The sequence below is a fragment of the Ursus americanus genome, chromosome X, assembly GCF_024610735.1.
Source record: "Ursus americanus isolate L20-20 chromosome X, mUrsAme1.1.p, whole genome shotgun sequence".
Taxonomy (NCBI): Eukaryota; Metazoa; Chordata; class Mammalia; order Carnivora; family Ursidae; genus Ursus; species Ursus americanus.
In genome coordinates, this window is record NC_142164.1 from 95,554,919 (window position 1) to 95,578,200 (window position 23,282).

The following is a 23,282-nucleotide window of genomic DNA, read 5'->3' on the forward strand; positions in this document are numbered from 1 at the left end:
TGTTTTTCTCTTTGCCCCATTCTGTACTCAACAGTTTTACTTTGCAAAAAAATTCAGTGCTGTCACACTTTTGCTCAAAAGTAGTTACTGTCCAAACTACTGAACCAAGGTCAAAATTTCTAGTTGTTACTGATAATCTCTCAGTGTTTCACAGATAGTGTACCCATTGTATCTTGTTATTCACCATTCTCTTGTCTGTGGCTAAGACACGTAAAGGTACTATTCCTGGGATGTTTCTGATCTCTTCTGCTGTACTTTTGTTCATGCTTTTCCACTGCCTATAATACCCTTCCTCAATCCCCCATTTCTAGCCAATGAAATCCTATACCTGCTTATTACAGTTTCCTATTCATAAAGACTTTTCTGGTCCCCTAGTAATATATAATTTCTTCCTTTCTCTGAATCTACTTAAGCACTGATTGTGCCAGTTAGAGGAACACATTTTAAATTCTGTTCAGGAATGCAATTATTTTGTACTTTTCTTATTATTTATTTATTTTATTACTCCAAATTGTGAAGAATCCATTAATTCTCTATCTTGTTAATCTCCTGGATACCCTTTTAAAATATTGTTAATAAAATAGGTTTTTAACACATATATGTTGAAGTGAATTAACATATTTTAGAATATCTAAGTTCCTTTCTTTTAGAAAAGAAATATTGGATTCCACCTGCTGGTACAGCTGAATCCACACAACCTCAGAGATGGAAAGCTAATAGATTGGGGCAAAAATGTCAGTAATTTGGTCAAATAGGGTATATTTTTGTGATGATTGATATTTATGAGTATTTGCTGCCATCCAAAAGATGTTTTATGTAGATAAAATGTACTATGATTTTTGACATTTGCTTGGGGTAATAGAAATAATTCTTGATTTATATTTACCTTTATTTTTATCATGACATGTATTTGAGGCCAAATATATCTATGCACACATTTATGTATAATATAGCAGTAAATGGCCATAGATCAACCTTTTTTAATTCAGTGCCTTTCTCACAGCAGTTTTACTTAATGCTAAAAATAAACAGAATTCTAAATTATGCTCATTACAGATAAAACTGACTAGTTCCTAGTGAGAAGGAAGAAAACATTTCAGAGGTTCAAAATGTGGTGAAGTGTGGTATCCACCATACAAAGAACACTTGAAAAACAGTTATCCAATGAAAGGAATATTTTAGTCTTCACAATTTCAAAGCTAAGTTAGTAAGATTTTTTTTTTTAGAAAGGCAGTACTCATGCACAAGGTATTCTTTAGTTCTTCCTAAAAAAATACTTGCAAAAACTTAACCTTCACCATTTGTTGGTTAATAACTATAATAAGAAGCAGAGAATATGTACTGTATAACTTTGTACCTCTCAGCTTTATGCACTTAATGTCCAGTAGGTATCATTTGGGGGGAAAAAAGGCAAAACAATGAAGTGGCAGATGATAGAGCAGTGTGCTTCCTGTGTCATATTTTTCCACCATGTTGCTCAGAGTATGGTCTTCAAGCCAGCATGTTGGCATCACCTGCAAGCTTGTCAGGAATGCACAACTTCAGCTTCTCCCCCTGACCTACTGAATTTGATTGTGTTGAAAAAGGTCCTCAGGTGATTCATATGCACATTAAAAATTGAGAAGTACTCTATTATACTATGGATAGAAGCAGACCAAGGAATATTAACTTTTTCCTCCTCTATAGCTCTTTTTAAAAGTATTTTATTTTATTTTATTTTTTAAAGATTTTATTTATTTATTTGACAGAGATAGAGACAGCCAGCGAGAGAGGGAACACAAGCAGGGGGAGTGGGAGAGGAAGAAGCAGGCTCATAGCGGAGGAGCCTGATGTGGGGCTCGATCCCAGAACGCTGGGATCAGGCCCTGAGCTGAAGGCAGACGCTTAACCGCTGTGCCACCCAGGCGCCCCTCTTTTTAAAAGTATTTTAAAAAAATATGAGGTGCCTGGTGGCTTAGTAGGTTAAGTGCCTTCAGTTCAGGTCATGATCCCAGAGTCTTGAGATCAAGACCTGCGGCAGGCTCCCTGCTCAGCAGGGAGTCTGCTTCTCCATCTCCCTCTGCTCCCCCCCAACTCCTCTCTCTCTCTCTCTCTCTAAAATAAATAAAATATTTTAAAAATACATTAAAAAATAGTTGTTCTAGGGGCACCTGGATGGCTCAGTTGGCTAAGCATCTAACTCCTGGTTTCTGCTTAGGTCATGATCTTAGGGGTCATGAGATGGAGCCCTGCTCTGCTCAGAGGGGAGTCTGCTTGAGATTCTCTCCTTCTACTCCTCCCCCCACTCACACACACATACTCTCTCTTTCTCAAATAAATAAATCTTTAAAAAAATAGTTCTAATTAATTACATTCCTGCTACTTGTGAATTAGTAGGCTCGAGATTTGACTCTTGGCTTTTTTACTCATGATCCAAACACCTGACCAGAATATACATATTTAACATAAAACAGATCTTTTAATGCTAGTTAAGCTAAGATAAATTTATGGCAAGAAAAATGCCTGGCACATCACTGCATAGTTATCTTGGCCCCCTGCCATGATTTATATTCTAACACTTCTGGGATTAATGATACACTTCACATAAAGAATTATTTTTACATCTTGGTTCCCTGGAATGAACGCAGTGGGTAAATTGTAATGCCAAGTAGCAAAAGAACCTTTTGAAGGAGCTGCCACTTACTATGTGTGTTATTACAAATTATTATTGACTTTAAATGCTGGGTTTCTTTCATTCCCTGGATGTGGCAAAGGACAAAATGTCAGATCAACTTTATGTGAAGGACTTTTAAACTTATCTCTAGAGTCTGAGAAGGAAGGTAACATCTGACTTTAACAGATGTACCAAAATGTAAACAAATGTTGTTAATATACTTAAGGAATATTACAAATCATATACATATGGTATACTGTTGTTTTATTTTATTGTTATTGTGAAAATACATGGTTCATTTCAACACAGAGACATATTTTGCTCTTTACATACTTAATCACCAGCAAAAATTTGATTAGATGATGCAAGTTTTCCTTCCTGGAAGCCAAGGCATTAAGCTCTTTTGTGTAATTGTTTAATTACCAATGCACTATTTGAATTGATACGTTAATATAGCTTTCCCTGGAAAGGAAGATATAATCTTTCATTTGTGTTTCTTATCTAATGAAAACCACTCTCTTAGATGGGCTAGTTTGGCAGTTTGACTTAGGAAAAAGTATTACGGAATGAAGTTTTTATGTGAACAAGGAAAAGAAATTAACTTTAGTGCTCCTCTCATTGGTCTGCCAAATTGGAAGGACATTTTAGTCCTGATTATCGTGTTCTAATTAGTCTCTGGAGGACATTCATGGGCAATCGAGTGCTCATTAATGTGTCTTCTTCCTGTAACATTGATTCGTTCATTTGCCTTTCAGAGACTTAAATATAGAAACCAAGAATTGATGTGTGGTGTTAATGTGCTTACAGATGTTGCCACCACTTATCCAGATAAGAAGTCCATCTTAATGTATATCACATCACTCTTCCAAGTTTTGCCTCAACAAGTGAGCATCGAAGCCATTCAGGAAGTGGAAATGTTGCCAAGGCCATCAAAAGTTACTAGAGAAGAACATTTTCAATTACATCATCAAATGCACTATTCTCAACAGGTAAAGTATCAAAGGAGTACCTAATATCAATGATATTTTCTATTGTATATGCATTTTTAGTCATCATACATGTACATATCTATTATATCTATGGATATAGACACGATATATATGTCTACATAACATGTCTATATACACATACATATGTACAAATATGTGTCTACGTAGCATAATGTGTGTGTGTATATATGTATGTGTATATGTATATCTACCTACAGATAGAGAAACTCCATAAACCTTCTAAATTTTAAGTGATATAATGGGCCATAATATTGTTTTCAAAGCACATTATTAAAATACTCTGCTGCTGATATGCACTATGTTATAGGAATATGGAAAACAATATATTGCATTTCCATTGTGTAAAATGAGTTAAAAGATAGACTCACATATGTATGAAACTTTCTGTCAATGAGAGTAAAGTGCAAAGGGAGCAAGAGCAAAGGCAAGTACTTTGTTTAATAATACTTTCTTATTTTTAGTGGCAACCTACTGATGTATTAACAAATTTTGATTATTCAAGGTAACATTTTTGATAAAAGTAGTTTATAATACTCTAAATAAAAGTTAAAGGGAGAATACATATGATAAAAATATTTTTGATTGTATAGGATTTAGTGAGATTCTTTTATTACATGGCTTGTTCTTGCTCCCAGCAGTGGCTGTTTGGGGTGTTTTCTTTTACTTTCTTTGACACAAACAATGATGAAAAAGCCTTAAAAAATAAAAAGTATTTAACACAATTTCTGCTGAAGGTATGGAAAGCTAATCTTAGGCCTAATTTTCTCACTCTGCTAAGCTAGTTCCATATTTGGCTTATAAAAGCTCCAGTCCTTTCCAGGAACTTGACCTGATGAATTCTGGTTTTGTTTATTTTGGGTTCAGAGAAAATTGCTTTTGGATGCCTGTTTTTGCCAGATTAAAGAGCACCATCCATACGAGTGCTGGAGCTGTGTCAGTATGGAAGCCTTGTAGTTAAGTCCCGCCCTCATCCCTTCCCTGAGTACCTGCTCTCCACCATGACACTGAGCACCAGAAATGTGCAAGTGTACCAGTTTGCAATAGTACTATGTGCATTTCAAATTAAACTTTTCATCTCATTGTTTCCATTTAACGTTTGTTCTTCTAGTGTGTTGGAAAGCAGTCCTTCCGGGGTTACTTATGATGTCTCCTCCTCCCCTCTGTCCCCTTCCTCCTAACCCTACTCTGCAGATCACAGTCAGTCTAGCACAGGGCTATGAACGAACTCCTTCTCCCAAGCCTCGGTTCAAGAGCTATGCCTATACACAGGCTGCTTATGTCGCCACCTCTGACCCCACACGGAGCCCACTTCCTTCACAGGTCTGTCAACATTTACTCTCTGTTCTACAAGCCAAAGAATTCCCTCATCCAAGATAACCTAACATGGCTTTCATTTGAATTTTGCAGTGCCTTTTTTCTCCTTCATCAGAAGCTGTTTCATTGTTCCCAGTTGTATTAGATATTCTCACATGATGCTGTTTTGTTATTGTGACTTCCCTAGGTTTAACATGGGTTGATTCTTCATGAATGGGGATTCTTATAATAGTGGTGTGTGCTTTCATTATATAATTTACCTGTAAGGTTCTCTTTTATAAAAGCTACCAATGGTTATACAAAAGCATCATTAAAGGTTAAAAATGGGAAAAAGGATGAAATTCGCTAGTCATACTATTTGGGGAGATTTTTCTAGATACCTGATACCTAAAGAAAATATACATTCTATATAGATGTTCTTATTATATTTTCATTCTATAAAAATGTATTTATACTCTGTTTAAGAAAAATATAACTACAGGGCCACCTGGGTGGCTCAGTCGCTTAAGGGTCTGTGACTCTTGATTTCATCTCAGGTCATGATCTCAGGGTTTGTGAGATAGAGCCCCGCATCTGGCTCTGTGCTGGGCGTGGAGCCTGCTTAAGATTTTCTCTCTCCCTTTGCCCCTCCCCCACCTAAAAAATGAAAGGAAAATATAACTATAACCTTTTTCATATGATACGTTTTAATCTGGCTAATTTAAACATGTGTATAACATGCTCTGTACTATTTGTACAAGAAAGTCAGTCACACCCAAACCAGGTCAGGTTCTATGCAGCATTTGATACTTTCCACATAAGGAATCTTCTCAGTGGAGTTTTCCATTATTGCAGTGTTGTAGGAAACCTAAAACTTTAAGAAATTATAACCTGGTATGTGTTAGAGCATGGAAATGAAATGTGCTTGACTTGCGAGAATTTGCTAGAATTTCTTTTTGGAAGAAAACTATTTTGTTTAGTAGAGCAATTTGAAAAGTTCTTAAGGAAGTGACTTGTCAAAACTACATTATGAATGGGAATTTAGAAAATTATAGACCCAATCCTATATGGTGAAAAAGTGTACATATTTAGAGGCTCATTGATTTTTTTTAGAATAGTGGTCTTATTTAATTAGTGATTATTTTGCACAGTTAATTTATGCGTGAGTTTGAGAATTCTCAGCACTCACTAATTCCCCTAGGGAAGCATATTTCATGGCATAGTTATGCCCTTTATCCTTGGCTAGTTTTCTGGCAAAGCTGAACAAAGGAGACTGGGTGAGAACATTTGTGTGACTCAGCCTCATCTTCAGTTAAATTCCCATCCATGTTTTTACAAAGGTTAGTTGTATAATCTTGAACAAGAAACTTAATCAGTTTTCTCATTATCGGTAAATAAAAATAGTTCGGCCGCTCATTACTGAGTGTTGCTCTATGCCAAGTGTGCACATTATATGAACTAAGGAAATCCTTATAACAGCTTTGGAGAGGTGGGAGATGCTATTTTTATCTGCATTTGAAGTTTTCTGTATCTGCCCTTTTCTTTCTCTTCTTTCTTCTCCCTCCCACCCTCCTGACTGCCTCACTCTCTAGACTCTTCATCAACATCCTCCCATTGAAACCTCCAAGTCTTAAAGAATAGGGGTGCATCCTAAAATAAAGGAGTATGAGCCAAGACAAGGAGATGAGTTCTTTTCCTCCCTCATTATCACTTTATTGAGCTGCCTTTTGCAGATGGTTTTCTCCAATGCCTATTCTGGCAGCACATTTTTACCTCATTACTACCTCATTAAGGCATTGCTCAGGTATGACTCCCTAATGAAGTAATTATAAGTAGACTTAATTTTGCTAGACTCTCTTTGTTCATTCTACCTTTGTGTAAATACTACAAAATGTATGATGTGTCATAAAATAAAAATAGTCAACAAATTCACTTACCTGTTTTATTTAGCACAAGCCATTGAAATAAACCTAATGGTGTCCTTTAGAAAAGAAGCAGCACAAATTACAATTGATGAGGAATAATATATTCTGCCCTTTTCTAAAGGAAGCACATCACAAGATGTTACATGTAGTTAGGTTTGATAAGTTTATGTCTTAACGATACACTAAGAAAAAAAATTTTTTAAGTGTTTCTCAGAGGGGCTGAGCCTATACTGCCCCCTACAGGTTGTATCTGATCCACTTCAAAAGAACTCAAGACAGGCCAGACTGGGGCTCCATTAGAGAGTTTCATTCAAGTGGTTTACTTGGTGGTCCACAAAGGGGGTGCGGTTTTCCATAAGAGGAGAGAGAGCTATTTGAGTGTCCCCTCTGAAAAACACAAATTTTGTGAATTATCTTAAAAGTTCCCAGTATATTAGAAACATCAGTTATCCCCATCTGTCCTAAACTTGAAAAATCCAATTTATACTCTTTGCAGTTTGAAAATCTGTTGGGGTGAAGCAGTCCGACCTACCTCAGGAACCCTACCTATAAATGAGTTTTTCTCATAATTAGCCAAGAAGAAAGACTATCTAGTGTGAACCCCTAGCTTTCCCTCATTATATCACTTTATTGCCATCCATCCTTGGACGGAGGACATTTTTTATGGCTATACTTAATTCCTATTTTTATGAGTCTGATCATGCCTCTTATTCTACTCCTAATTTTATTTCAAAAATACCCAATATCTTTTTCACCTTCGATTTCTCTTTCTTTCCTGGAGCCTAACCCTGTTTAAAACTCCTCTAGGCACTTATACCTCTGTGCATGTCACCTCTTCTCAAACACATCAATCCACTTGTTAATACAGTGTTATGTGACTCTTCCTTTCATTTATCACCTTCTGTAGAATAGCCTATGCTTTATTCATTCATTTATTTAGTCCACAAATAATTATACTTCACCACCAAATCAAATGTCATCTTTTCAGCTTTCAGGCTTTCCATTGTAATTGAAATAACTTTTCTCCTAGCTTCTAGACTCATCAGATTCTTCTCCATCTCTGTTCTGTATCTCTTTCATTATCTGGCTCTTTCTCCTCTTCTAACTCCCTTTGCATAAGAGCTTCATGAAAGATCCCAGTATGATTTAATCTCCTGGCTTCAAGCTGTATGCACATGACCATTGTTATCTGTGTTTTCACCCACTTCCAATATTTTTGAGTTAGAGCCACATTTCCAGCTCATTTTCAACTCTTTGGTATGTATCTATACCTAGATGTCCACTGATTTCTTAAACGTAGTATGTCCCGAAAGGAACTTTGTTTCATTGTTCCCAAACCCATTTCTTGCCCCTTTTTGTTATGTGAATGAAAATATTACTCGGCAGTCACTGAGACTTAAATAAGTGATGTTGTACTCTTTGGTCTCTTTATTGAACTGATATTCATTAATGAGACATGCAAAGTCAATTTCTTCTTTACAGCATTGCTCCATTAAGCTATGTCCCTGATGTTACATCTTCTGATTCAGGCCCTTGATACATGTCTTCTAGATTACAGAAATACCTTTGCAATCGATATCACTATCTTTGTCCCCTCTAAATCAAATTAAATTCCCATATTAACAGCTTTAATAATAACAGTCACAAAACTTTCTTTACTTTCTTTTGCCTTTATAACAAGTCCATTCTCTTAAATTTCATCAGGAAGCTCCGTGATCTATTATCTATTTATATTTTCATGTTTATTTCACAGTAGTCTATTTCATGTTTTCTTTACTCCAACAAAATTAAATCACTTGCTGTCTTCTATAAGTGCCAGGCAATTTCCGATCTTAGCTTTTTTTGGTTCTCTCAACCTAGAGTGACTTTTGTCTCCTTTCACATTGGGTAGTTTAATCCAAAATTCAAGGCCTAACCAATAAGTGGCAGAGCCTGGATTCATGTTCAGATTTATCTAACTTCAAGTTAATGTTCTTCATATTAACACTGAATTCTCTCTCTCCCTCTCTCTCTTTGTGTGTGTGTGTGTGTGTGTGTGTATAGGATTACTCACACATAGAGTAGTATTCATTTATGTAATCATTTTTTAAAAGTATTTATTTATTTGAGAGAGAGAGAGAGAGAGCAGGAGCAGGGGAAGGAACAGAGGAAGAGGGAGAGCAGACTCCCTGCTGAGCAGGGATCCTGATGTGGGGCTTGATCCCAGGACCTCGAGATCATGACCTGAGCCAAAGGTAGATGGTTAAGTGACTGGGCCACCTAGGCACCCCTGTAATCATTTAACACTTATTTTTTAATCACCTACTATGTGCTGGTTATTATTATATCACCAAGTGATACATCAATAAACAAACTTACAAAATAATTCATGCCCTAATGGAGAGCATGGGCTTATGAGGGAGTCAAAATTTGAATAACATAAACATTATGAGTAAGTGAAATAATGTTTCAAATAATATGCTAGTAATAAGTATAAAGTAAAGCAAAATTTAGTAGTAATTACAATAATTAGTGGTAAAAAAAATAAAAGAGGAAAGTAGAATCTGTAGTATGTGCCAGTTGGGGTAGTCAGAGAAAATAAATTTTGAGTAAAGATTGAAAAGAGGTGTGGGTCTCTGGGAGAAGACCAACCTGTGAGGAGGAAGCACAGATGGTACAAAAGCCCTGAGCTGTGGGGATACTTGGACTACTCAAGGAAAGGTAGGGGTGAGGAGCACAGTGCTAGGACATGGTGCCTGAGCTGTAATGGTAGACCATATCACATAGGACCTGGTAAGTAATGGTGAGGACTATGGTTTTTATTACCAGTGACGTGGAAGGCTATCAGAGGAGTGACATAAACTCACATTATTTCAACATGGCGGCTATGTGGGAACTAGAGTAAAGGGAGCAAGGGTGGAACCAAGGAAACGAGTTAGAATGTTACTGCAGTAATCCAGAAAGCAGATGAGAGGGGTTGGATCTGGATTCTTTTTCTTTTTCCCTCCATTAAAAAAATTTTAACATAAAATTTACTATCTTGACTGTTTTTAGGTATATAGTTCAGTGGTATTAAGTACATTCATAAAATTGTACAGCCATTATCACTGCCATCTATCTCCAGAACTCTTTTCATCTGGCAAATGGAAACTTAGTATCCATTAAGCAGTAACTCCCCATGACTTCTTCCCTCTAACCCCTGGTGACACTACCATTCTCTGTTTCTATGAGTTTGGCATTTTTTAAAAAATTGTTTCTTTGATTTTCTCTATGACATTATACAATATTTGTCTTTCTGTATCTGGCTTATTTCACTTAACGTGATGTCCTTCAGGTTCATCCATGTTGTCACGGGTGGCAGAATTTTTTTAATGATATATTTATTTATTTTGGAGAGAAAAAACATAGAGGGGAGAGGCAGAGGGAGAGAGAGAATCTCAAGCAGACTCCTGCTGAGCATAGAGCCCGATGTGGGGCTTGATCACCCAACCCTGAGACCATGCATGACCTGAGCCAAAATCAAGAGTTGGACCCTTAACTGACTGAGCCACCCAAGCACCCCACAGATGACACAATTTTATTCCTTTTTAGGGCTGAATAATATTCCATTGAGTATATATACACCACATTTTCTTTTTCCATTCATCTGTTAATGGACTTTCAGATGGTTTCCATATCTTGGCTCTTGTGAATAATGGTGCAATGAATATATGAGCTCAGATATCTCTTTGAGATACTGTTTTCATTTTCTTCAGATATATACCCAGAAGTGGGATTGCTGGGTTGTATGGTAGTTCTGTTTTTTTTTTTTTTTTTTTTAGTTTTTGAGGAACCTCCACACTGTTTTTTATGATGGTTCTATCAATGAGCAGGATGCATAGTAGTTGAATTCTAGATAATGTTTTGGACAACCTACAGGAATTGCTAATGCAGTGTAGAACACATTTGCTATATTCTTAGGCAATATTTAATTGTGTTACAAAAGAACCCCAAAGGGGATAGATAAAATTTCTAAGAGGCATTAAGCAGTAATCATAAGTACACTAGTAGTTTATGAAACCCATGTGTTAAATTTAGCTGATGAGTTGAGCACCGGGTGATGTATGAAATTGTTGAATCACTATATTGTACACCTGAAACTAATATAGCACTTTACTTTAAATAACTGGAATTAAAAACATAAAAAGCCAAAAATAATAATAAATTTTAAAAAATTAGCTGATAAGGAAGAAAATAATTTGTGAGACATAGGCATAGATAACAATGTGTATTAATTATAGATAGTAACTTAACCTATTATACATAGTAAAAATAGAGAATAAATAATGGAATACACAAGTGTTACTAGTGGATAGAAAGAGACGAAAAGACAAAATCATAAGGTATGACCATATCGCCTCTGGGCTTTCAACTACATTATTCCTAAATTGGTGACCCACTGATGATACTTGGTATGGTGTCATTATGGTCTCCCAAGTGTACTATATTAAAAAATGCAAATGTCATAACTCTTTTGTAGACTAAGTGATGAGCTACAGCTATGTGCCAGGTATACTTACCCTTGTATTTCTCCAAATATATGTGGTGGCCTTAGGCATCTTCTGTCTATTGTACCCCTCCCTCAAATGTCACCTCTGATTCCGTCCACTGCACCTCCATCCAGAAGGATGGACAGAGCAAAACATGTGAACATTGTACAACCTGAGATTTAAATAGTGTGGTCCTCTCACTGTTTGCCCTTATCCTAATTGCATTACCTGCCCCCCCCCCCATTTCTTTCATCTTGCTTCTTGCTATATGCTTTAAAATGATACAATAAATGATGGGATTTGAACATAACAGCTTGGTCAGTGAAACTTTCTGTTTCATGATCTCTGGGATGTCATACCTGGTAGCAGAATTGGAGACCACCATTGCATCAAGAGCATGCTGCACATGACATAGTAGGTGTGAGTTACGAAAGAATTCAAAGAACCAAGAATTACTGCAGGGTTTTGGCTTGAGCAGTTGAAGAAAGGAGTTGCCACCAACCAAGATAGGATAATCTATAGGAGGAACAGTTTGGGGAGTAAGGTTAGGAGCTCAGTTTTGAACATGTTAATCATTATTTATTTTTTAATTTTTTAAAAATTTGATATAACTGACATACAGCATTGTATTAGTTTTACATGTACAACGTAATGATTTGATTCAATATTTATATATATTGCAGAATGATTATAGTAAGTCTAGTTAACATCTGTCACCATACATAATTATAGAATTTTTCCTGTGATGAGAACTTTTGAGATTTATTCTCTTAGCAACTTTTAAATATGCAATACAGTATTATTAACTATAGTCCCTATGCTGTACATTGTATCCCCATGACTTATTTATTCTCTAACTGGACACTTGTACCTTTTGACCCCCTTCACCCATTTTGCCCACCCCCACGCCCTGCCTTTGGCAACCACCAATGTGTTCTCTGTGAATTTGTGTGTGTGTGTGTTTTAAGATTCCGTATGTAAGTGAGATCATACAGTATTTGTCTTCGTTTGACTTATTTCACTTAGCATAACACTCTCTAGGTCCATCCATATAGTCACAAATGGCAAGATCTCATTCTTTTTTTTAAAACTGAACAATACTCCATTGTATTTATATACACTACTTTTTTTTTTTTATCCATTCATCCATCTATGGACATTTAAGTTGTTTCCATATCTTGGCTATTCTAAATAAAGCTACAGTGAACATGGTGTATCTGTATCTTTGTGAATTAGGGTTTTTATTTTCTTCAGGTAAATAAATACCCAGAAGTGAGATTACTTGATCATATAGTAATTCTGTTTTTAATATTTTGAGCAACCTCCATACTCTTTTCCATAGTGGCTGCATTAATTGACATTCCCACCAACAATGCATAAGGGTTCTATTTTCCCCACATCCTTACCAGCACTTTTTATTTCTTGTCTTTTAGATAATAGCCATTCTAACAGGTGTGAGGTGATAGCTCATTGTTTTGATTACACATTTCCCTGATGATTAGTGATGTTGAACATCTTTCCGTTGTGTCTGTTGGCCATCTGTATGGTTTCTTTGACAGGATATCTCTTCAGATATTCTGCCCATTTTAAAACCCAATCGTTCATTATTTGGGTTTTGTTTTTTTGTTTTTGTTTTTGTTTTTGCTATTGAGTTGTATGAGTTCTTTATATATTTTGGATATTAATCCCTTATTGGATATATGATGTGCAAATATTTTCTCCTGTACAGTAGGTTTCCTTTGCTGTGCAGAAGCTTTTCAGTTTGATGTAGTCCCAATTGTTTATTTTTGCTTTTATTGCCTTTGCTTTTAGAGTCAGAATCAAAAAATCATCACAAAGACCAATGTCAAGGAGCTTACTGACTCTGTTTTCTTCTAGGAGTTTTATGGTTTCAGGTCTTTTCTTCAAGTCTTTAATCCATTTTGAGTTAACTTTGTGTATGGTGCAAGGTGGTGGTCCAGTTTCATTCTTTTGCATGGGGCTGTTCAGTTTTCTTAACACCATTTATTGAAAAGACTGTCTTTTCCCCAGTGTATATTCTTAACTCCTTTGTCTTAATTGTCCATGTATACATGGGGTCTGGGGTCTCTATTCTGTTGATTGACTTGTGTCTGTTTTATTGTCAGTACCATACTGTTTGATTACTATAGCATTGTAATAGAGTGTGAAATCAGCGAGTATAGTTTTATTCTTCTTTCTAGAGATTGCTTTGGCTATTAAGGTTTTTTTGTGATTCCGTACAAATTTTAGAAGTGTTCTAGTCTGTGAAAAATGCCATTGGAATTGAGATACGGATTACATCGAACCTGTAGATTGTGTTGGGTAGTATGGACATTTTAACAATATTAATTCTTCCAGCCCATGTACATGAAATGTATTTCCATTTATTTGTGTCCTCTTCAGTTTCTTTCATCAATGTCTTATAGTTTTTAGTATACAGGTCTTTCATCTCCTTGGTTAAATTTATTCCTTGTTCATTTATTCTTTTTGATGTGACTATAAATGGGATTGTTTTCTTGATTTTTCTTTCTAATAGTTATTAGTATATAGAAACACAGTAGATTTTGGTATGATTTTATATCCTGCAACTTTACTGAATTTATTAGTTCTAACAGTTTTTTGGTGTTTTCTTGGGGAGTCTTTAGAAATTTCTGTATATATTATGTCATCTGCAAATAGTGAGTTTTATTTTTTCTTTTCTATTTGAATTTATTTTATTTCTTTTACTTCCCTAATTCCTTTTGCTAGACTTCCAGTGCTATGGAGAATAAAAGTAGGGAAAATGGGCATCCTTGTCTTGTTGCTGACAAGTCAGCTTTTCACCATTGAGTATGATGTTAGCTGTGGGCTTGTCACAGATGGCCTTTATTACGTTGGGATATGTTCCCTCTGTACCCACTTTGTTGAGAGTTATTATCATGAATAGATGTTGAATTTTGTTACATGTTCTTCTCTGCATTTTTTGAGATGATCATGGGATTTTTATTTTTCCTTTTGTTGATGCGGTGTGTTACATTGAACATGTTAATCTTGAGATGCTCATGAAACTTGAATATACATACATAAATCTGAGTTTCCCAGATCAGAGTTCAAGATAATTTGGAAGTCATTAACAACATAGATAGTATTTAAATCCATTCACCTGGATGAGATCACCTAGGGAAAAAAAATACAGAGAGGTAAGAGATCCCAATACTTAAAGATGAGAAGGAACCAGCAAAGGGAATAACAAGGATGGACAGAAAGAGGAAAGGAAAAAGAAGGGTGTGGTATTCCAGAAGCCAGGAGAAGGAAGTGTTTCAGGGAGAGGGCATTATTTAACAGCATTAAGTATTGCTGATTAGTTCAAGTAACATTGGAAATTAACCAGTGAAGTGTCCGTGAGATAGGGTCCCTGGGAAGTCCTGATAATATAGCGGTTATCACAGTGGATTACTAATAACACCTCCATTCACTCTGAATACTCCCATTTTGGCCAATAAGTTACGGCTCATTCTAGCTAAAATTCACACTGATAAGAACGATTCCAGTGGAGCGTGTGGTTTTTGGAGGATTTCACTGATTGGAGTGGATTCAAGAGAGAGTGAAAGTGAGGGGCTACCTGCCTTGAGGCCCTTAAAAAACCTATGCTGAATAGTTCATGTCTACATGGACAAAGGCATATTTCTCTTGGATTAACCCATCCTGCTAACTGATAATGAGTCTGTATATTGGTTCCCTCTTGCTGATGTAACAAATACCCACAAATTTAGTGGCTTACAACAACAAGAATTTATTATCTTACAGTGTAGAATTTCAACATGGGTCTCACTGGGATAAAATCAAGGTGTTAGTAGGACTGCCTTCCTTCTGAAGCTTGTAGGGAAGATTCCATTTCCTTGTTTTTTACAACTTTTAGGGGCTGCCCACATTCCTTGATGCATGACCTTTTATCTTCAAAGATAACAAGGGCAAGGGAAAGCTTTGTCATATATCACTCTGACCTACTTTTCTGTCTTCCTCCTCTGCTTTTAAGAACTCATAATTACATTGGGCTCACCTGGATAATCTAGGAAAGTCTACTTATTTTAAGGTCACCTGCTTAGCAAACTTAATTCCATCTGCAACCTTAATTCTTCATTGCCAGGTAGTGTAACATATTCACAGGTTCCAGGGGTTAGGACATGGACATCTTTGGTGGAGGGTGTTTTCTGCCCTCTGCTGTCTAATACCCTGAGATGCAAATCTGACAAAGGCATCCATTACTTGCAAGCTAACAACAAACCTGGTATCACCTGGCTTTTCCCAGGTGCCCCAAGGGTCAAGTTGTTCCCTTCCTCCTTTGTTGGCTGTGGATGAGCTTCTTCCTTCCTCCAGAAATATTGTGAAACCACCCTTGGCCAAAAACAGCATAGAAGAAAAAGAAATGAAAAAAAAAATGAAGGACATACCTATATTTCTGCCTCTAAAGGCCTTATTGATCTTTGTTCCTTGATCAGCTTAGGGCCCAGATGTTCACATTCATTTAATGAATATTTTGACCTACAGAAAGTGTTGTCTTCTCTCTAATAGCTCACAAGGTAAAGGAATGAGGCTTTGGAAAGTTACCCATACTTTGCTTATACTCTTATAATTTTTTAAGAACAAAAGGGAATCATATTTCTAGCATTCTTGCAAAAGAGGCACAAACAAAAAAGAAGGCACCTCTCATCGTTTACTAACATTTGCAGTTTTTAAAAGGCTTTTGATTACATACCTCATTTGACCAGTATGATGAACCTGTCAAATGATTTTATTAGACTCGTATTTTAAAGTAGGAGGAATATAAATGGAATAAAGGATTTGGTTAAGTAGAGAGTAACTGGCAGAGCTGGGACTCAAGCCAGGTGTCGTGACTTCTAGTACAGCTTTGATGTTGACTATTTCAGACTCCCAGCCACATCAACCAGAGGGTCCGTTTCCTCTCTCATCATCATTCTCCTTAGTATTTTAATATTTGTAAATACTGAAAAGCATTTGGAAAGAAAAATCTTTTTTTTTTTCTCACTGTCTTATGAGCAGTAGCTTTCAATATACTGGGAGTATTCCTACCAGCAATAGGACAAATAAATAATTATTTATACATTTATGAAATAAACAATTGAACATTTCAGATAGAGATACTAAATATGAAGTATATAAAACACTATAGAGAAGCATCCTCCATATTAAAAAAATCTATGAACATTACAAAAGTAATAATTTTATCAAGGACTAAAATTAGCTTTCGTAATAACAGGGGAAAAACAGGAAAATGATATTTGAACCATATCTTCAAAATAGTTAAACTTGGAGTCTGGTAAAGCAGAGTTATCTTTAAATATTTTAGATAATGAATATAAAGTATAGGGTTCATTGGAGATACAGTGGATAACACTGTATATAGCTAGAAATGACATTTAGATAATCACAAACTAGAAGGAAAAGGAAGCACCCATCAAACCAAGTGCTCATACCCTCAATGTTTGTGTCTATTTAGACGTAATCCATGCTTCTCAGAGCTTCAGCTCTACCCCTGAAATGGTCCAGTTCTACAATTTCATCTACCTACTGGCTGGTAGTTTCCACACATGGATGTCTTACTATAACCTCAACTTTAATATTTTGAGGATGACCTCATCATTGCCTATGAGGCTAGGAGTCTCTCCTGACAATTACTCCTACCCAGGCTTGAACCCATTTGCCATGTGTGATTTCTTCCTGAACTCCTTCATACCTAACTGGTTCTTCATTTCTTCCCATTTTCACTGCGGATTATTTCTAGCATCTTTAACTTCCTGTCTGTTAGCCTGGATTTCAAGACTTTCTCAGGTCTGGTGAACCCTGCCAATCTTCTCTATGAATTTTTTCCTTTGTATGCCCCTCCCCCCTTACACCTATATCTTTAGACCATGCGTTTAAATTACGCTGTTCCATCAGTTTGCTTCCTCCTTCTCCTTGCCTCTTGCTCTTCCCCTCTTTCATGCATACATGCCAGTTTGCACACACTCTCACATCTACACTAGCCTGACGCTAAATGGCACGTTTTAGGAGTTGAATGATTGAAGAAAAGTAGTGTCATCAGAAGTTCTACATGTCAAATTGTGTTTAACTTATTCTTACTATAGGATATGCAGAAATATGATTTTAAAATCAACAGAATAAAAGTCAATTAAAATAAAATGGCACCCTTGCCACCGTGTTTGTGCCACCATGTATGTGCTCATGTTCATAAAATTATAAGTATTTGCAGTTTTCCTTACTCTGAGAGAGACTGAGCATCTTTCCATGTGCATAAGAGCTAGTAGGGTTTCTATTTCTAGAACATTTTCATGTTTCCCAATTTTTGTCAGTTGGAATAGTGTATTTCTGATCAGTTTTTGGGAATCACATATTAAATACATTAGCCATTTTCTGTGACATGAAATACAAATAATTTTCACTGTTACTTGTCTTTTGAATTTATTTGTGGTGTTTTTATCCATTCAAAATATTATTTTATATTGTTGGGAACTCTTTAATCTTGTATTTTACAGCTTTTTGTTGTTGTTGGCAGCAGAGAGGTCATATTTATAAAGGGCTCTGCTTTTGAAAGGATGCTTTAAAAAGATTCTCTCATGGATTCTTCTGGTTCTGTTTTTTTAAATTTTGATTCTACTAAAACTGGTGCAAGTTGCAAAGTTGAAGACAATTTTAATCTTTTCCCCAGAAGCTGCTCAGTTGTTGAAACCATCTATTGATTAATGCATGTTTATCATAATCTAAATGGATGCCTTTTTTAAGAATGAGGAAGTATTGGGGCGCCTGGGTGGCACAGTCATTAAGCGTCTGCCTTCGGCTCAGGGCGTGATCCCGGCATTCTGGAATCGAGCCCCGCATCAGGCTCCTCTGCTGGGAGCCTGCTTCTTCCTCTCCCACTCCCCCTGCTTGTGTTCCCTCTCTCGCTGGCTGTCTCTCTCTGTCAAATAAATAAATAAAATCTTAAGAAAAAAAAAAAAAAGAATGAGGAAGTATTTCCTAGAAGCTTCCCAGCATATTTTCCATTACATTTTTTTTAGACAGGAGTATGTCACATCCTTGTGTCTAAACCAATAAGGGGAGGCAGAATATACTACTGTGATTGGCTTAGACCTGTCAAAACTCAGCCATCTTTGAATCACATAGCCAAGTACAACAGGGTCATTCCTGAATCTAATCAGATTCTATTAGGAAGTAGAGAAGGAAATGGATGTTGTATAGGTAGCCAACTGTTTATGTTGAACTATCTTAGGGCTTGATGGAATTTGTGTCCGAGGCCAGAAATTGCAGTCTTACCCTGAAAGTAGTTGAGATAAACAATGACATGCATTTGATACTCCAAAAGCAGGGAAACATTCATTTATGAAACCTCAAAATGAAACCACATTTACCCAAAGAAGCATCCAGTTTTTGAGAAGGAAAGTACTGGTTGAGCAAAGAGAAGGGAGCCCAGAGTCTGGCACCAGAGAGACCGAAGTTCCCATTTCAGCTCTGGCACTTTTTTAGCTATGTGGCCTTGAATAAGTTTCTTGCCCATTCTGGGCCTTATTTCCTCATGTGTTATTATGGTAATTACACCTAACTCCTAGAGCTGTTAGGATTAAGTAAGATGAATTATATAAAGACCCTTCCATGGTCCAGGTACATTGTGGCTTCTCAAAAACTGGCACAAGTATCATGCTTACTACTATAAGTACATCAGGAGTTAAATGAAATTTTGTGGTCCCACCTGAGGACCTTATTATATTTTATTCAGGTCGATGAGAAGATATAACCTGGGTTCTCAACTGACTTATAAACAAACTTTTGAATTGAAACCTGTATAGAGTTTGGCATCTCCAGGAGTTAATTATTGGATAAAGGATTCTAAGGAAAAGGATGTACTTTGTAATTCTAAAGATGCCAAGAAATAATCTTGGAACCCTGTGAAGTACAATATAGCAACGCTTCCTTCTAAAGCAGAAAAAAAGCACTTGTAGGTGGTTTTAGGCCCAGTGTTTCTATGTAGGGGGGAGGTAGGGGAAGAGGAGATTCTTTGCTCTGTCCATGCCATTGGCCCCTCCCAATACAACTTGTCCCTTAGCTGGAACACAGATTGTATGGAAGAATTGGCAGACAGAGGGTGCAAAGCCAGCCAGTGGGGAGCACTCCTTAGATTAAAAGCACCATTGATCTGCTTCGTGGAAGCCTTTATACTTTCTGATATCACTGAACAAGTGACCTAGAAACGGAATTGTCAGGTTTGAGCTTAGCTCTAAAGATCGATGCACTGATGATTTCCAAGTAGAATTTTGAAACTGGGAGGGGTGGGGGACTTTAGAAAGAACATAGGTAATAATATGACTTGGAACAAATACACTCTTACCCGTCTTTTTTTTAAAATCTATAAAGTGAAAAAGGGGGAAAAAAGACCCACATGGCTAAATAAACAGTATCTGAAATGTTTCTGAATTTTTCAATGTCTGGTATACAAAATTCTTATATTTAGAGTCAGATTTTTGAGTCAGATATCGTAATAGTAATGGTTAGATTCTGTTCATTTACTTAATCAGCATGCACTGAGAGTAGACTATATAGCAGAGCTCTTCTAGTTCTTGAGTTTTTCAATGAATAGGATGGAAGTGCTACCTGCTTTCATGAAGCTTAATTTAAAGTTGGAAAAAGAGACCAAAATGTTTTAAAAAATCAAATAAAAATTACTATAAATTCTTATCAGTACTGTGAAGGAAACAAACAAGGCCTGAAATTTAAAAAAAATGGAAATAATAAGGTTAAAGAAGCATTCTACAGCTCAAAGTATTAGTAGAGCCTTCTCTTGAGCTGAAAACAGGAGGGTGAGAAGAAGCTAATCTGGTTCAAACTCCAGTCCTACTATTTTAATAACTTTCTGTGGGACCTGAATATATCACTTTCTCTCTATGACTCAGTTTTCTCATCTCTAAAATGGAGTTAATTTCTGCTTCATATGGTGGCTGAAATAATTAACACATAGCTCATGTAAAAGAAAAAAAAACAACCTTCACTCACCTTCTTACTGAATAAGCACTAAGTAAGTGCTTAAGGGTAAAGAAATGCATATATTAATGCAGGTGAACTTTCTTGTATTTTGCATTATATTTATAAGTCATGATATAAGCTGAAAAATAAACTAAATCCAAAAGTGTAGAATGAAATTCCCATTTTTACTTTTGGCAAGGATACTCACAGTTTCTGGAAAAAATGAAAGATAGTTTAACCAGCCATGCTGGAAACTGACTTTTCTCATCTGTCTCTTGATTACCAGAGATAGCTCCGTAGGTGCAGCTGGAAAGGATACAAAAGTGGAGTCAACTTCTGCAAAAAAAAAAAAAAAAAATAGTATCTGAAAGTCCCCCACTTCATGTTTATCACATTTTATGGGGCTTGGTGGTTTTATGAAGGTTAAAAGAATTATTGCATGGAATCGAGTTAATCTGTTTGGGTAACAGTCTAAAAAGTTCAGGTGGCTCCTTTGTAATCACTTATAAACTGGATCTTTTCATGTTGACTTGGTGTAGTACGTCTTGTTTAGCTTATTTTTGGCCTCTTAAGGAATATTAATGTCAAACATTTATTTTAATATATTTTTGCAAATAAAACATATCTTTGAGGAAGCATGATATCCTAAGTGTGTTAAAATTCTGATTCATCTTCTTACTTGCTGTATGATACAGATGTTTGTCTCCTAATTCACCTGTATAATACAGTCATGCTTATCTTGTTCGCCAGTTACTGGCATGTAGCAAATCATTTCAAAATTCAAGAGCTTACAAAAATAGCTGTCATTTTTGCCATGATGTCTCATTATTCTGTGAGTTAGCGGGGCCTGGGGCTTCTCATGCCATCAAAATAAGACAGTGTCAGAGGCTGGAGTCATTGCTAAGGCTTCTTTACTCCTGTGTCCGGTGGGTAGTGCTGGGACTTCATCCAGGACAGTTGGCTGGAATACCTACTTGTGGCCTCTCCAGGTGTATTTGTGGCCTTTCACAAAATGTTGCCTGGATTCCAAGAGCAGGTGATCTAAAGAGCACCACGTGGAAGCTGTATCACCCTTTGTGTCTTGGAAGTCACGTGGTGTAATTTGCTCCGTGGTCACAGGTCCACCCATATTCAAGGGGAAGGAAAATAAACCAAACTCATGATAGAGAAGTGTCACGTTATTTATTTATTTATTTATTTGCGAAAGAGAGTGAGCAGGGGTTGGGTTGGGGGCGGAGCAGAGGGAGAGAGAAATTTAAGCAGTCTCTGCGCTGAGGGCGAAGCCTGACCTGGGGCTCAATCTCAAGACCCTGAGATTAGGGCCTGAGCCAAAACCAAGAGTCATTTACCTAACTGCGCCAACCAGGCATCCAATCACTGTTATATTTTTAAGAGTATATAGGGTGAGAGATTTTGTTGTATCCATTTTGAAAAATACAATCTGTCACAATTTATGAAATTCTTATGAGGGATAGTGATCAATTGTGAAAAGTAGCCGGCATGGTGCCTAACAGGTGTTCAGGAATGAGTATACTCAATTTACTGATGTCTGTACTTGTTTTACATAAGCTTGTACAGACCTTCAGGTATCCAGGGTTCTGATCAACTCAGAAGGTTGAGAGTCTCTCGCCCCTAAGTGTCACAGAGTAAATTCTGCAATGATGATCAATTGCTTTTCAACCCAAGTGAAATTTCGAATTCACTTGGGAAGAATTTATTTGTGTTATTTTATATAAAGAGTATTAAGTAGACAGAGCATTTTACATCCTTTTCCTTTTATAGGTAAAGAAACTGAAGTCCACAGATGTTAAATCATTTAAGTAAGGTCACAGAGTAGAAATATTGGATCTAGGACCTGGTATCCTGAAATCTGTTCAGTATGATTTATATCCACAGGATTATAAATATTTTAAGCAAATTCACCACATTTTCATTTTCTGTTCAACAACCTCTAGTTTTTACGTTCATTATTTTAATTTTCTGTTCTTAATTGATTTTATTGTTTATAACGACTTTTTTTAGAAAGTATTTTAATATTTTGATAGTTATTCCTTAATTAAATGTGTTAACCCTACTTTTAAATGAAACCATACTCTAAGTGTGGTAACATCAAAATTCTGTATGATAACTTTGGAAACTTATTTTATATGTATATATTTACTAAAACACATAATTAGCAGACACTCGTGTATAATTATGAATCCTGCTACAGAATTCTGTCAGAACATTTCCTTGTGTATTAGTTTGTGTTCCTTGCCTAGGAATAATATCAGTGCAAAAACAGAATAATGCTAAGTTAAAGAATGTGAAATCGCAGAGCAACATAGTGTGTGGTAAATCCAATGTTGTTGGATTTCAACTCTGGCAAATGTTTTATTTTAACTAAAATTTTACTCCCTTAAGCTTATATATGTAAAGAAAAAGATTTAAAAAAAAATTACGATGAATTAAACCCTTGAGGAAAAACTATCTTTGGAAGGATTAATGATGAGTTGACAGTATTGTTATGTGACTCGTTATTTTCAGACCATCTTCCTGCTGATCCAGTTATAGGAGGTCACGTTCCTCTTTTACCTGTATCAAATCCAGATTTAGAAGATTAGTATTTTAGATATTTATTTCTATTAGTTTAGTTATTCATGGTATAATGATGCCTATGATGAGAGCTATATATAACAATACGATTACTTCACAATAAAATTTACTTATAGTGAACATTTATGAAAATGTTTCTTACGTTTCTCTGGGATCTCTGGTTAATTTAAAATCTTAGTACATTTTATCTTCATTATAACATGTCCCAAGGAAATTTTTGGCTGAAAGATTAGCATTATAAAAAGCGGACTTTAATTAGAAATTTCTATATTGTGGGTCAGATTGC

The 23,282-nt window shown here is 36.1% G+C and overlaps 1 protein-coding gene across 11 annotated transcripts in view; it reads left to right on the top strand.

The window, feature by feature from the left end:
• The window catches only part of DMD (dystrophin), a 2,097,152-nt gene that overhangs the window by 585,068 nt on the left and 1,488,802 nt on the right, over positions 1 to 23,282 (top strand). For 10 of the 11 annotated variants that reach the window (XM_087859359.1, XM_087859361.1, XM_087859356.1 and 7 more), the window contains 2 exons: positions 3,461 to 3,642; positions 4,855 to 4,983. In XM_087859359.1, coding sequence (XP_087715485.1) covers positions 3,461 to 3,642; positions 4,855 to 4,983 — 311 coding nt within the window. The remainder of the gene's footprint in view (positions 1 to 3,460; positions 3,643 to 4,854; positions 4,984 to 23,282) is intronic. The other variant, XM_087859365.1, reaches the window with a different exon arrangement.